The sequence below is a fragment of the Caretta caretta genome, chromosome 1 (genome assembly GCF_965140235.1).
Source record: "Caretta caretta isolate rCarCar2 chromosome 1, rCarCar1.hap1, whole genome shotgun sequence".
NCBI classification, from domain to species: Eukaryota; Metazoa; Chordata; order Testudines; family Cheloniidae; genus Caretta; species Caretta caretta.
In genome coordinates, this window is record NC_134206.1 from 345,412,733 (window position 1) to 345,428,203 (window position 15,471).

Sequence of the window (15,471 nt, forward strand, 5' to 3'; positions counted from 1 at the left end):
TATTTTCTTTTGGGGAGCAGACGTGCACTCTCGGACTAGACCCGGTTACTTAGACCTGACACTCACCCACAGACGACGCAGCGAGGGATAGGGTGGGTCTGCGACAGGGTGACTTACCTCCCTTTGATCCATCGGATTCTGCAGCCTCGTTACCGGCAGTACCTGAAGGAGGCAGAAAAACACCTTTGCTTTATTGAGGGTGTGTGTGCGCATGTGAATATGTTTATATTCCAAATCTCCGGGGTCCTTAATCCAGCCCCCTCCCCTTCCTTCCTTCTCCTTTAGTAAATAAAGTGTTATTGTGAGTTCATATCCGTGTGGTGGTTTCTTTTATTCCAGCTCTGAGAGATGGGCTTAAGGGGGGACTCAGCGGGAAGTATACTGTAAGGCTCAAAAATGATTAGGGGACTGGAACACATGAGTTATGAGGAGAGGCTGAGGGAGCTGGGATTGTTTAGCCTGCAGAAGAGAAGAATGAGGGGGGATTTGATAGCTGCTTTCAACTACCTGAAAGGGGGTTCCAAAGAGGATGGCTCTAGACTGTTCTCAATGGTAGCAGATGACAGAACGAGGAGTAATGGTCTCAGGTTGCAGTGGGGGAGGTTTAGATTGGATATTAGGAAAAACTTTTTCACTAAGAGGGTGGTGAAACACTGGAATGCGTTACCTAGGGAGGTGGTAGAATCTCCTTCCTTCGAGGTTTTTAAGGTCAGGCTTGACAAAGCCCTGGCTGGGATGATTTAACTGGGAATTGGTCCTGCTTTGAGCAGGGGGTTGGACTAGATGACCTTCTGGGGTCCCTTCCAACCCTGATATTCTGATTCTATGATTCTATGATTCCCCAAAGTCTTCTGCTCAGATAGGCTCCCTAAAAAATCCTTACAAGAGGGGAAAGTATGGGGAGCTGATCACTTGATCATTACCGGTTAGGTTCACTCCCTCTGGGGCACCTGGCATTGGTCACTGTCGGAAGACAGGATACTGGGCTAGATGGACCTTTGGTCTGACCCAGTATGACCGTTCTTATGTTCTGAGAGCCCGGTCTCTCAGTTCTGCTGGCAGCTCCCTGGGGGGAGCCAGGCTGCCCCACAGGCTCCTGGTGGGCTGATCCTCGTTCCCCACCTAGGGCTTCTCCCTTCCCCATTCCCAGACGGGAGCCAGGGGAAGTCGCCTGGGGCTTCTCACCCTTGGGAAGTGGGGTCCAGCTGCCTGGCTACTCAGCCCCTCCCCCCCGGAGCTGAGCACCCTTGTGAATTGTGACATAATTAGGTTGACATAAGCAGCCTTATGTTGACCTAAGTGTGCAATGTAGACCAGCCCTCAGACTGACTACTTGATTATACGCAGCCGTCACCCACCAAGGGACAAACTTCCCAGCTGGTAGAACAAAGGAACTAGGGCCTAGGTCCTTAAAGTATTTAGGTGCCTCATGCCCAGTGATTTCCGTGGGAGTTAAGTACCTAAATGCCTTCGAGGATCAGGGCCTACTTTTTCTCACCGGTAATGTAAACTATTCTCTTTCCTACATGCATTTCTTCCCACAATGCTGGGCCCCAGCCCCACACACACAGTGACAATGGTGTAGCATTTTTTGGCAGTTGAGAGAGAATCCCCTACGGACAGTGACAGTCCCCTACGGACAGCTTCTCCAATTGCTCCACCTAAGGTCAGGATTGACCGCAAGTGCAGCAGCATCCCGGGCAGTGACAAGAATGATGGTACATCTTCCACCAACCCCTGTACCCGACTCCCTCCCAACCAACCTCGCATTCCTCTCCCTGGGCCACCTCCTCCTCCAAAAGGACAGCTCCGTTTCCGCTGAGTTGTCCCATTGTTCGTGTGTCTTGGTCAAACCAGTGCTTCAGAGGAAACACCACAGCAACCATCATGCAAGGGATTCTGGGAGGAAGCTAAGCCCAAGAGCAGCCTGTCATACAACAGCATGCAGCAACCGGGAGAACACCTATTTTGGAGGGGGAGACCAAGCGGGCAGAAGCTCGACAGCCAGAGAAGAGCCATTCGTTCAGGGCTGGTTCCTCGGATGTGGTGCTCTACATGATCACCTACATAGCCCATACCTAAGGCCTCTCCTCCTAAGCTACAAGCAAGCAAGCCTGATCCTTAGGTCCGTGTCCCCCACAGAAGGGACCTTGATGTGCGATGGGACACTGAAGGCCAAATCTTGAACCCCTTACTCAGGCAACACTCCCATTGGGAAGGCAACCATCTGGGAAGCTTCCTAATGGTAGCTTTGCCTGAGTACGAAACTGAGTAAGGCCTGCAGGAGTTGGCCTGTGAACGAACCAGAAGTGGGTGCTATAGCAACGTCAAGATCGGCTAGCACAAATAGGCAGGACTTGAGCTGCTGGGCCAACATGCAATGACTTTGATAAGGAGTTGACATGACTGTGCATAGGCAGAAGGCCAGGATCCTGTGCTGATGCAAACGCTAGAATATCTTTCAGCACTGGCGAGGCTGTAGGACCCCAATCCAGTAATTACTGGTGGGGGGAAGAAGTACACAATTGTGTTGGAGGAGAAGACTGCTTTGAGCAGTTGACTGCATAATGAAGACGTTTCCTTTGAAAGGTGCCTCCCATGGCAAGGCGCCCAAGATAGATACATGGGCAGGGATGTGTCACTTGTTGAGACAGGCTACTTAATGATCCCAGAGTGTTGCGTTAAGCGGCAGCATGTGAGATGTCAGGCTGCAAGGGAGAACATTCTTCTGCTGCGCTGGAGGTGGGGGATGCATCCAAACAGGGCTGGGTGGGGAGAGCTGGTCTCAGACAGGTCTTGAGGGCTTGCGGTTTGTTTTGCTCTGTTCCTTTAGAGACAGTGTGAAATGGGCTTGTGGCCTTCATTACTGTATAGAGCCACACAAAGGGCTGGCAGTGCACAGGCTGCCTGGGGCATGCCAGGCTTGCCTTCAGGGAATACACGACAGTAGAGGCTTGCCAGGCCAGGCCTAGTGTCATAAGAGCCAGGATGGCAGGATTACACTAGGCTAGCCCTGCTGGTGAGCAGCATGCTCTTGACATGAGACGCAGACCAGACCAGGACAGGTACATTGAGAAACATTTCAGCACAGATCAAAAGACCCCAGGCTGGTTGCACCTGGAAACTACAATGCAGGACAACTGTCAACTGCTGACCTGCCCTTTCTCTGTAATCAAGCATTTAATGTGCACACCACTGCCCTCTACTGAATGGACTTGGGATTACTCAGCTGTGCATCCTAGGTCCTATATTGTTAACAGCTGATGAAGATTCCCCTTTAGGTCAAGTGATAGAGCCTGAGCTTTATGGAGCTCAGCAATATCTGAGTTTTATTCCTGCTGCTATTTAAAGTTCCTAAGTGGTCACAATGATTGTTACATTTTAAATCAATATAGCTGAAGGTCACATCCCCTTTTAGCTACCTGCCAAGACCTGAGTTCAGGGTTCTCCATTTGCCCTTTGGCAGCAGACAATGTGGCAGGCACTGTGGGCAGAACACCCTTCAGGCTGCTCAGACTTTTGTGATGTCATCTATCTGCTGGGGAAAACACAGAATCCCGAATGTGGGTCCTAGCAGGAAAGAGGATTTTAAATGTATTGTAACCAATCCATGACCAGTTAGGACTACCTGGCATCATGCAATGGTGCACAGGATGGGAAGTTGGGTTTTCATGGCAACCATAGGACTGAGCTTGGATCCTCCTCCTACACAGCACTGGTAATCTAAGGTAGACATAGGAAAAACTCCTTCTCTCTTCTTTAAGCATCATTCCATCCACACGTGAGACCAACTACAGATCCAGGGCATTTGGAACACTGAAGTGCTGAAGTGACGAGCATTAAAAAACCCTAAAACTTTCCCTAGCTTCATTGGGAGTAAACGGTCTACATTCTTCAGATTCCAGGGGCAGGAAAATGCTCCCTAGTCACAGAGACTCGGGGTTTGGACTCTGTTGATATTGTACCAAATCTGTGGTCACGTCATAGCTGTCACTGTTGCAATGTCCCATCCACATATCAAACTATCAGGAGTATGCTAGGCGGATAGGATATGACAAGATCGCTTTGTTATGGGAAGAGAAGGGAGAGGCCTTTATGGAAGGTCAGATTCTGACGCCCTTTACTACTAGCTCACCAGCAAGAGGAAGGGCTTCATGGTCTGGCTAATAAAATTTCGTTAATAGGGAAACTAATAGGATTATATAGCCATTTCATTGGATTCTATAGAAATTACTTCAACCACCCCATCGAATTGAATAGAGGAGATCTCTCTATAGGGCTTTTTGAACCATCCTATAGAATTCCAAAGCAGGGATATAGTATTCTACTATGTTCTACAGAACAATTTTTAAAAAGTCTATTTTTTATTAGATTCCGCAGACTTTTCAATAAAGGAAGGGCCATCATTGGTTCAAATGGTGCAGGCATCTCTCTCACACTGGCTGCCTTTTTTTTTTCCTGGAACTGTGACTAGACAGCAGTCCCGGGAACCACTAAAAGTATTCTCCTGTCAGAAGCTGTCACACAGGTGGGCAGAAGACTATAAGTCAGGGGTTCTCAAACTGGAGGTCGGGACCCCGCAAGGCGTCACAAGGCTATTACATGGGGGGGGGGGAGGTCGCAAGCTGTCAGCCTCCACCCCAAACCCCACTTTGCCTCCAGCATTTATAATGGTGTTAAATATATAAAAACGTGTTTTTAATTTATAAGGGGGGTTGCACTCAGAGGCTTGCTATGTGAAAGGGGTCACCAGTAAAAAAGTTAGAGAACCACTGGTATAAGTAATACTTTTCACACACACACAGCACTTTCTGCCTTTGTTTGCTGCCAGTAACATTCATTAGTCACCGCAGTGTGGGCTCACGTTAATTCCTGTATATACAGGAAATTACGGAATGTGCAGAAGAGAGCATTCGGAACAATAATTCGGGTCACCAAACAGGGTGAGATTCCTTCTTTCACAGCTCACACAAAACACAAGGCCAGGTTCTGTCCCTCCCATGTTTTGTTGCAGTCCTATGTAGCTTGAGTCACTCCACACCTTGAGCACCACGCATGTGCAGCCCAGCACAAATAACTGAAGCCCCTTTCATCAGACGCTCCCAACACACTTTACCAAAGTTAACAGAGCCTCACAGCACCCCGAAGAAGTAGTTAAGTATTATTCTTACCCCAGTTTTACTGATGGGGAAACCAAGGGACAGAGGGGTTAAGTGATTTGAGTCCTGACTCCACACTGCGCTACTCTAGCCGCTAGACATGCTCTCAGGCAGGAACAATTTAAGTGAATGTACTTGCCAAACTGGGCTTTGGCTAGGATGCCATGCCTGCTCCGCGGGACCGCAAGTAAGCAGACCTCTGTTTTATATTGGAAGATACAGCACCGCCAGCAGGGTGGCCCCAACTCATGCTGTGGCCCAGGTTCAGGAACGAGCAGAATGCACCGTTACAGAACTGCCAGCATGGCCGTGATCCCTCACACCACATCAGAGCACGCACTTAATACGGCCCCAGAGGGAAGCGTGGCATCTGCTGAATACTCAGCATCGCTTCCTGCGGCAGCTGTGCTTTTCGAGGGAGGACTCCCGCCTGAGTCCGATTCTCTGCTGCCTTACATCTTGTGTCGTCGTTTACATCCGTGCTATCTGATCTGGTACCATTTTACAACGCAAGGCAGTGGTGACTCTGGCCACAGCTATCTAGATCAGCATTTGAGAAACTCTGGCAAGCTGTGCCACCCTTCAGGAAAACAAAACCAACTGCCCCACCCCACCTCTCTACCAGACAAGCTGGGTAACATGGGGGAACCTTTCACTGCCAGTTTGCCATGCCCCCAGGTGGTTCTTTGAACACCCCTCCCTACTCTCTGGGAAACACTGATCTATGTACTCATGTACCCTTGGTATCAGTGAGATGCTGCTGCTTCTTCACCAGAAAAATCAGATGTATTCTTCACTCAAGTTAACTGACCCCAGGTAAAATCCTAGTGATGACAAAGCACAAAAGGGAAACAAACAGGATCAAAGTCAATGCCATTTTACACATTCTTTCACTCATTTCGGTGATCACCGGCGTCAGGTGGCATTTTCATTTAGGTTTAAATAGTAATATTTTTAAAAAGCTTTCGATAGGTGTCAGGTGGCCCCCAACACATCATTAAATAATACCATCAAACCCCAGCACCATTCACATATCAGCACATAATAGGTAAGGCTCATATTACTAGTGGGTCTTTAACACACCAGAAGGCCTGTACCAGTCTAACTATTTTGATTAGAGGTGTGCATTTTTACTGATACAGTGACTCTGCCAGCAGTACAAACTCCCCGGTGGGCATGCAGTTATACAAATAAAAAAGTGCTTTCTCCTGATATAACTTATTCCCCTTCTCATATGAGACTAGCTAGAGCACTTTAAGGACTTTTATACCAGCATAGCTGCTCGGGTTGCCAACTGTCTAATCACACAAAACCAAATGCCCTTGCCCCACCCCTTCTCTGAGGCCACACCCCACTTACTCCATCCCCCTTCCTCCACTGCTCGCTCTCCCCCACCCTCACTCACTTTCACTGGGCTGGGGCAGGGGGTTGGGGTGCAGGCTCTGGGAGGGAGTTTGGGTGCAGGGGGGTTTCAGGGCTGAGGCAGGAGGTTGGGGTGTAGGAGGAGGTGAGGGTGGAGGCTCTGGGAGGGAGTTTGGGTGCGGGAGGGAGCTCAGCGCTGGGGCAGGGGGTTGGGATGCAGGAGCAGGTTTGGGCTCCGGGAGGGGGCTCAGGGCTGGAGCTGGGGGTTGGGGTGCACGAGGGGGCGAAGGGTGTGGGCTCCATCCATGCAGTGCTTATCTCGGGCGGCTCCCAGTCGGCGGGGCAGTGGGGCTAAGGCAGGCCCCCTGCCTGCCCTGGCCCCGCGCCGCTCCCGGAAGCAGCTGGCACGTCCCTGTGGCACCCAAGGATGGGAGGGCGCTCTGCATGCTGCCCCTGCCTGCAGGAGCTCCGGATTCGGCACTAGGGGCGGGGGCGGCATGCAGAACCCCCTGGCCCACCCCCAGGTGCTGCAGGGACATGCCGGCCACTTTTGGGAGTGGCACAGAGTCAGGGCAGCCAGGGAGCCTGCCTGAGCTCCGCTGTCCCGCCAGACTTTTAGTGGCCTAAAATCTCCTAGTTTGGCTTCAGTAGCCTCCGGAAGATAGAGCCCAGTTCTGGGAGACTCACGGCAAAACTGGGAGGGTTGGCAACCCCAATAATTGCATCCAGGCTAGAGGGGTTGTACTGCTTTCCCTATACTGGTACTTGTTTGTCTAGACAAGGCCTACATAGACTTGATAATGTTATACACAACACACAGTGGCCACCCTTAAAAACAATCCATTTGCCTTAGTTGCTAACAAAAATACTGAGGTCACATTATTTAAAGTTCCTAAATTGTCCCTCATTTGGATATACATTGGGATTGCTCACCCCATATTCCCGCACTCCAGACCCAGGGGAAAACTCCCTATTGTTATGTTTCAAAGAGAAAGTCTTCAGACGATAGTTTCTCAAAACGCTTCTGCCCATATATATATACAAAATTTAATTTATTTATTTAAGGCTCCTTTCTGTTAAGCTATTCAGAAACCAGTAATTTTCTTTTCATCAAGGTGTATGTGGACCCTGTACAGCAAAAGCCACTTAAATCAGTCCCCTGATATATGGCCTGCCTGCTAAATTGTGATAATAACTAGTGCATAGACTTAATATGGCTCCAAACAATGGCAAAAGGGCAAATCTGGTTAATAACTTTAAGCCAAGTTCCCTCCTCTGTTCAACCAGATGAAATCCACTTGGAAGACAGCATTTGGCCCTTTATTATTAATATTATAGGGTCTGATCGTCGCACTGCAAGATACAAGACGCCCCCACTGATCTCAATGGGAGATACTAGTACGCAAATGTTTATGCTAACATAATTCTACCCACTTGACTAAGTCACTCATGATTCACACCAGTGTAAATGAGAGGAGAATCGGGCACACTTCAAAATGTCTGATTCTCCACTGCCTCGCACCCCCATTTACACCTGTGCAAGTTGGATGTAATGCGCTACCAACGCAGACAGGTAGAATTCTCCATGCACTTTGCGATCACTCTGCACAGGGGTAAATCAGCAGGAACAGTGGAGGCCCTGAAAAACCAGGCCCTACAATGGTTTCTAAACCAGTCTATCGCCCCTTGCTTAATTGTACAGCACGTCATGAAATAACAGTGAACCTCTCCCAGATCAACAAGAGCCCCTTGAGCTTGTGAGAACTGGGACAATTAGATTATCACTCTGCCATTAACATTGTCAGCGTACAATACAAACTGGAACTGCCGAATCCCTCCAGCACCACCATGAAAAAGTGAGCAAGCATTATTATCCCCAGTTTACAGTTTGGGAAACTGAGACACAAAGAGCTTACTCTGACTTGTCAGAGATGTTGAGTGATTTGACTAAGGCCACGAAAGGAGACAGTGATAGAACCCAGGAACTCTTTGCTTCTAGTCCACGGTTCAGACCACTAGACCTCATTGCTTCACCCCTCTGACTTGTTCCTGGGTCAGACAAGATTTGTGCCAGGGAAGCCAAATGTGTTGCATTTACCTGTTTCGTGCAAATGAACCAACACATATTAAAGGAATTAGCCAATGAGAGTGGGGGTCTAGAAGAAAACATTCTGATATAAAGGGCTGGAAGTGGGGTTCAGTGATTAGAGCAGGGGGCTGGAAGCTAGCTGTTTGGCATTCTACTCCTGCCTCTTACTCACTGTGGGATTTTAAGTAGGTCACATCCCCGCTCTATGCCTCTGTTTGCCCATCTGTAAAACAGGGACAATAATTCTTATTTACATGCAGGCATAATGCAAGGATCAATTCTCTACTGTTTATAAATTACCTTGCAATCCTCGCATGCAAAGAGTGTTGGCATTTGAATCAGTAACACAGTCACTTCCCAGAATGCAATCTGGGTTTTCCTTGGTATGCAATCAGCCATGGTGCATGCAAATTAGACACATAACTGCATCGCACGAAGATTTTGTGCGCACTCACTACCTTCATGAGGCTCCCTGTGGTCAATTGTTCTTTTTTCAGAAGAAAAACAATGTGGCTCACTTGCTTTTGGTTATTTGACGGAGCAATTCATTTACAAGCTTTGCAACTGTCATGAGAGTGATAAACGCACTAAGTGCACAGAGTGTAAAAACCAGCCATTGGGAAGTACTGGATGCAGTACTGCCAACCTCAAACATTCAAAAATCACGAGATTGGCTTAAAAATCATGCAATTTAAAAAAAAAATACTGGGTTCTTTTTATTTGCTTTCTGTTTTTTTGCAGATGTTAGGGCGACCTTGCTTCACATTTTCAAGCTTTGCTCTGCAATCATGAGGGCTAGAAACTCGATTTTAAATGAAAGTTGTGCTTCTCCTGCAGTACTATGATTCCAGAAGCTAGGGCTTTACGAAAAAACACTAAATTATGACACTTGCAATAAAATCACGAGAGTTGGCATGAAATGGATGAAATTCAATAAGGACAAATGCAAAGTACTTCATTTAGGAGGGAACAATCGGTTGCACACATACAAAATGGGAAATGACTGCCTAGGAAGGAGTCCTGTGGAAAGGGATCTTGGAGTCATAGTGGACCAAAGGCTTAATATGAGTCAACAGTGTAACACCGTTGCAAAAAAAGCAATCATCATTCTGGGATGTATTAGGAGGAGTGTTGTAAGACACGAGAAATAATTCTTCCTCTCTACTCCGCACTGATTAGGCCTCAGCTGGAGTATTGTGTCCAGCTCTGTGTGCCACATTTCAGGAAAGATGTGGACAAACTGGAAAAAGTCCAGAGAAGAGCAACAAAAATGATTAAAAATCTAGACAACATAACCTATAAGGAAAGATTGAAAAAATGGTTTTGTTTAGTCTGGAAAAGATGACAGAGGGGACATGACAGTTTTCAAGTATATAAAAGGTTGTAACATGGAGGAGGAAGAAAAACTGTTGTTCTTAACCTTTGAGGACAGGACAAGAAGCAATGGGCTTAAATTGCAGCAAGGGCTGTTTAGGTTGGACTTTAGGAAAAACTTCCTGTCAGGGTGGTTAAGCACTGGAATAAATTGCCTAGGGAGGTTGTGGAATCTCCATCATTGGAGATTTTTAAGAGCAGGTTAGACAAACACCTGTCAGGAATGGTCTACATAACACTTAGTCCTGCTATGAATGCAGAGGACTGGACTAGATGACCTCTCGAGATCCCTTCCAATCCTATGATTCTATAACTAGAGGACACATCTTCTCTCCAAGATAAAGTGATGCACTTAAAACACAGGCCGAATTCCACTGTCACTTAGGCTGCAATAAACAAACTCCCAGGGAGTCGGTGGAATTAAACCTCTGTGAGGGGAAATTCAAATCCACAGCATCTACCAAAAGTAGCAGAGGGCTGGAATTATACAGAGAGGCCATCTCCTCTTGGAGATTAATTACACACAAATTGATAGGCCCTGAAAGCCAAATTGCAATTTAGGGGAACAAAGCGAGATCAGTTAGCATTACAGCGAGTTCTCTTCCAACACATGCTTTATTATGGATGTGCATCTAGAAGCAGATGTTCCGGCACCCTGACTGCCAGCTCCTAGAAATAAAGACACCCCTTCCAACTCATTATCGCGTGCCTCTCCTGCTCCAGGCGGTCTGAGTGCTGCGTTTTACAGTAAGTGGCACAGAGATAGTTTTTATAATTCATTTGCCCTCTCTTTGCACCCTGAAGTACTGTCACCAAGCTGTCACCAGCATCTGCGACACAGAACTGGAGCTCTCTTGGCTTGTGGCCATACAGAGCAGCATCACGTCTGTTCTGTATGCGATTGTACAGCCCCAAACCCGGATTGGGAGCGCTGGGTACTACTGCAATACAAATACATAAGAATAAGACACTATTATAAAGCAGCCACATCTAGGTAGCCAGGGAATCTAGACAGAGGACCTGCCAGGCCATAATCTCCCTCTCAACTGAAGGCATCTGTCAGCCACAAGGTCCCCTTGGATGCCCTGATATTGGGTGTCCCTCTCGATCCCCATGTAACAGCTTCAGTCCATTTATAACTGGCCAGGAGATTGCTCCCTTCTGTGACAGACGGGCCCTAGCCACAGTGATCTACACCTTTCCCACCTCCACCCTACTCTGTGCAAGATTCGACACCTAGGGCTGGCCATGAAAGCCACGTGACGGTTCCAGCAGGGTCAGATGCAGCAGCCCACCTCCTAAGTGACACAGGCCATCCACAACTCATCGCCCCGGGGCTTTGTCCCCCACAGTGCTCACCCATCCAAGGCTGAGTCCAAATCAAGTTCCCGGGCCTCAGCTACAAAGCCCTAGCTGGGTCAGATGCCCATTTATCCCAGCGACAGCCTCTCAGAACAGCAGCTCCACTCAGCCAGCACAGGCCATAGGGTACACCTCACAGGGGCTAGGGGAAGAGCTTTTACAGTCACAGAGCCAGCGTCTGCCGGAGACTAGGCTGGACAAGTCCTGGGCACATGTTCTGAGCTGGGGTCCCATCTCCACCTGGAAAATGAGCCTTCTCATAAGAATCTCTGAAGGGGAAAGAGGCAGGAAAGCTACAGTCCTGTGCCTTTAAAAACTGTGTAGGAAGGTGATATCTAAAACATTTGTTCCTCTGTAGAAACAAGGGCTACTCCCACCCCAGACACTTCCTTTTTTAAAGGCTTGCTTCCCTAATTGGGCCCTTCCTCCCAAGCCTGGCAGGTCATATATTTCCTTTGGGGCAGGTTGCTGTCCTTTTTCCTCTTAAGGGAAGCTCACTAACCCCCTCTGTAGATTGCTGGGTTCAGGGCACAGACATCCTGTCAGGTAACCTATCTAGCATACCTTACGTACAATACATAACCCACATTTATCCTTTCTTTCCCCCTGCTCCAATCATTAGCTAGAAAGCAGGTCTGAGATATTATTACATCCTTGCAATTCTTCTTATAGCCCAGGTCTTCACACTGGAGCTGGAATAGGGGGTGATAAAAGATCATAGAATATCAGAGTTGGAAGGGACCTCAGGAGCCCGGTCCAACCCCCTGCTCAGAGCAGGACCAATCCCCCAATTTTTGCCCCAGATCCCTAAACGGCCCCCTGCAGGATTGAACTCACAACCCTGGGTGCAGCAGGCCACTGCTCAAACCACTGAGAAACTCAACGTTGTTCAGTAGAATTCACCCTACAGGGGAGAAGGATTTTAAAAAGGGCCAGGACTGCTCCTCTGCAGAGGTCACTCTTTATACTACACTTTGGGGTGTGTGCACCTAAATATTGCGGTGACAAGCACCTTCAGAGGGTATAATAAATATTAACCAATCATTAACAACAGACCCTCCAAAGGTGCCCAGGATGCAGGCAGTGGCCTACCCCAGTTTTTACTTTATTACTGGTATTTTCCCTTCAGTGCTCTTTATTCCCAATTTGATTTGCATTTTGTACTGAGTGGAAGACAGGTCAGTGCTCTGCTGATGCTGTTGGGAGCTGAAACATACCTGTGGACTTTGTATTATTCCATCAAAAAATGACTACATTTGAAAGGACATTAAGCACTCCAGACTCAGGCAACACCAGAGCCCCCTTATGCATTACAATTCTGCTGGTCTGACATGGTGTAATTCTTCTGGGTCTGATTCTCCACTCACTCCCCACCTTGTAAATCGGGAGTACCTCCATTGAGGCACACGTCCTCCGTGAGGGCTAGCTCCCTGCCAAATTTAAACCCTCTAGTCATGGTCATTTTGTTATTATTGTTTGTATTATTGTAGCATCTAGAATAGGGTTGCCAGGTGTCCGGTTTTCAACCGGAATGCCCGGTCGAAAAGGGACCCTGGCGACTCTAGTCAGCACTGCTGACCGGGCTGTTAGAAGTCCAGTTGGCGGTGCAGGCAGGCTCCCTACCCAGATCCGTGCAATTCCTGGGAAGCTGCCAGCATCTCCCTCTGGCTCCTAGGCGGAGGGATGGCCATGGGGGCTCTGCACACTGCCCTCACCGCCAGTGCCAGCCAGATCCGTGGCCAATGGGAGCTGAGTGGGCAGTGCCTGCAGGCGCAGGCAGCGCGCAGAGCCATGTGGTCACGCTTCCACTTAGGAGCCGGAGGGAGATGTCGCTGCTTTCTGGGAGCCGTCTGATGTAAGCACCACCCGGAGCCTGCACCCCAAACCCTCTCCTGCACCCTAACCCCCTGCCTCAGCCCTGAGCACCCTCCTGCACCCCAAACCCCAACCCCACCCCAGAGCCCACACGCTCAGCCAGAGCCCTCAACCCCCTACACCCCAACCCCCTGCTCCAGCCTGGATCCCCCTCATTTCTGGCCCCATCCCAGAGCCCACACCCCCAGCCCAGAGCCTGTACCCCCTCCCACACCTCAACCCCCTGCCTCAGCCCACTGAAAATGGGCAAGTGAGGAAGGGTTGGGGAGAGCTAGTGACAGAGGGAGGGGGTATGGAGTGAACAGGGGCGTAGCCTCAGAGAAAGGGTGGGGGGCAAGGGTGTTCAGTTTTCTGCAAAGAGAAAGTTGGCAACCCTAGCCTAGAGACACCAGTCGAGATAAGGACCCCATTGTTCTAGGCACTGAACAGACACATCGTGAGAGACAGTCCCTGCTCCAAAGAGTTTACAATCTAAATCAGGGGTCTCAAACTCAAATGACCACGAGGGACACATGAGGACTAGTACATTGGCCCGAGGGCTGCACCACTGACCATGCCCCCACACCACTGCCCCGGCCCCGCCCCCACTCCACCCCTTCCGTGAGGCCCCACCCCTGCCCCGCCTCTTCCCTGCCCCATTCCAACCCCTTCCCTGAAATCCCCACCCCAACACCACCCCCTCCCTGCCCCCAGAGGGTGCAGGAGGGCTGCAGGGTGCGTCAAGGGGCTCAGGGCAGGGGGTCGGGGGGCAGGGTGGGACAGGGTGTGGCAGGCAGTTCAGGGCAGGGGGTCGGGGTACAGGAGGGGTGCGGGGTGCAGCAGGCAGTTCAGGGCAGGGGGTCGGGGTACAGGAGGGGTGCGGGGTGCAGCAGGCAGTTCAGGGCAGGGGGTCGGGGTACAGGAGGGGTGCGGGGTGCAGCAGGGGACTCAGGGCAGGGGATCGGGGTGCAGGAGGGGTGCGGGGTGCAGCAGGGGACTCAGGGCAGGGGATCGGGGTGCAGGAGGGGTGCGGGGTGCAGCAGGGGGTCAGGGTGCAGCAGGGGGCTCAGGGCAGGGGGTTCAGTTGCAGGAGGGGTTCAGGGGGCGGATCCAGCACCTGGAGTGGGGGGGCACAGGGGTCTGTACCTGGAGGAGCAGCCAGGGCAACACACAGAGCCCTTGCCACCCCACCTCCCCCAGGTGCTGGCCGCTTCCCGGAGCGGCGAGGGGGCAGGGCAGGCAGGCAGGGTGCCTGCCCAGCCCCCAGTGCACGCCAGGCTGGAGCTGCTCTAGGTAAATGCTGGGGGAGCGGGGTTGCCACGGGGAGCTGGCGGGCTGCAGAAAATAACTCCGCGGGCCACATGCAGGGTTTGAGACCCCTGATCTAAATAGACAAGACAGTCACAGAGTGGAAGGGGAACAGAGGCACGCAGAGATGACTTAATTCGCCTCAGGGAATGTAACAGGTCAGTAGCAGAGATAGGACTAGAACTCACATTTCTTGACTTCCAGGCCACTGCTCTACCCACTAGACTACACTGCCTCTTAGCACTAGGGTTGATCACAAGAAATTTTTTACATGACGGAAAAGTTCATTATTCCTTCCCCCCCCGGAAAAAGGGCTAATCCCATTTTTGCTCCAGCTTGTCACAATAATTCACCTTCGGACAGAGACCACAGCCAAAAAATTCCAGCTCATAAAATGAAAGAGCAACTGAAAATGTTGTAATATTAATGCCCAAGCAACCTTAACTAGAGTTACGGCTTGTACTCCAGCTGGAATAGATAGTGAGAATTTCCCACCAGTCTATTACTGTTTTTAGGTAGGGATACATCTTCCTGGAGGACAGAGGGAAACATTAAGAGATCTGAGCATAGCACTAAAGCAAATAATTATGCAATTAGAACTACTAAAAGTTGACAAAGCTCCAGGCGCAGATACTCCAGAATAATGAAGGAAGCGGCAAGAGAAATAGAAAAACCTCACTTCAGTGGCAGGGGAGGCTGGGAGAAGGGACAACATTATAATATTTAGTACAAGGAAAAGGAGAGGGATTTTAAATTAAGCTCATGATTGACATATGGTACGGGCTGCGCCTGTGAGGTGCTGGCAAATCCCATTGACTTCAGTGGAAGTAGCAGGACCTCAGCATCTCTCAGGTGCAGACTCAAGTCTGCTTGAGTATCTGTTGTTTGAGGGACTGTCTACATTGCAATTAAAAACTCACAGCTGGCCTGTGCCAGCTGACTTGGGCTAAGGGGCTGTTTAAC

The 15,471-nt window shown here is 49.7% G+C and overlaps 1 protein-coding gene across 3 annotated transcripts in view; it reads right to left on the reverse strand.

Annotated features, from left to right (window-relative positions):
* Positions 1 to 15,471, reverse strand: part of PODXL (podocalyxin like) — a 93,227-nt gene that overhangs the window by 68,365 nt on the left and 9,391 nt on the right. For 2 of the 3 annotated variants that reach the window (XM_048836690.2, XM_048836686.2), the window contains exon 2: positions 118 to 162. The exons of the other annotated variant lie outside the window; for it this stretch is intronic. In XM_048836690.2, coding sequence (XP_048692647.1) covers positions 118 to 162 — 45 coding nt within the window. The remainder of the gene's footprint in view (positions 1 to 117; positions 163 to 15,471) is intronic. 3 annotated transcript variants of the gene reach the window in all.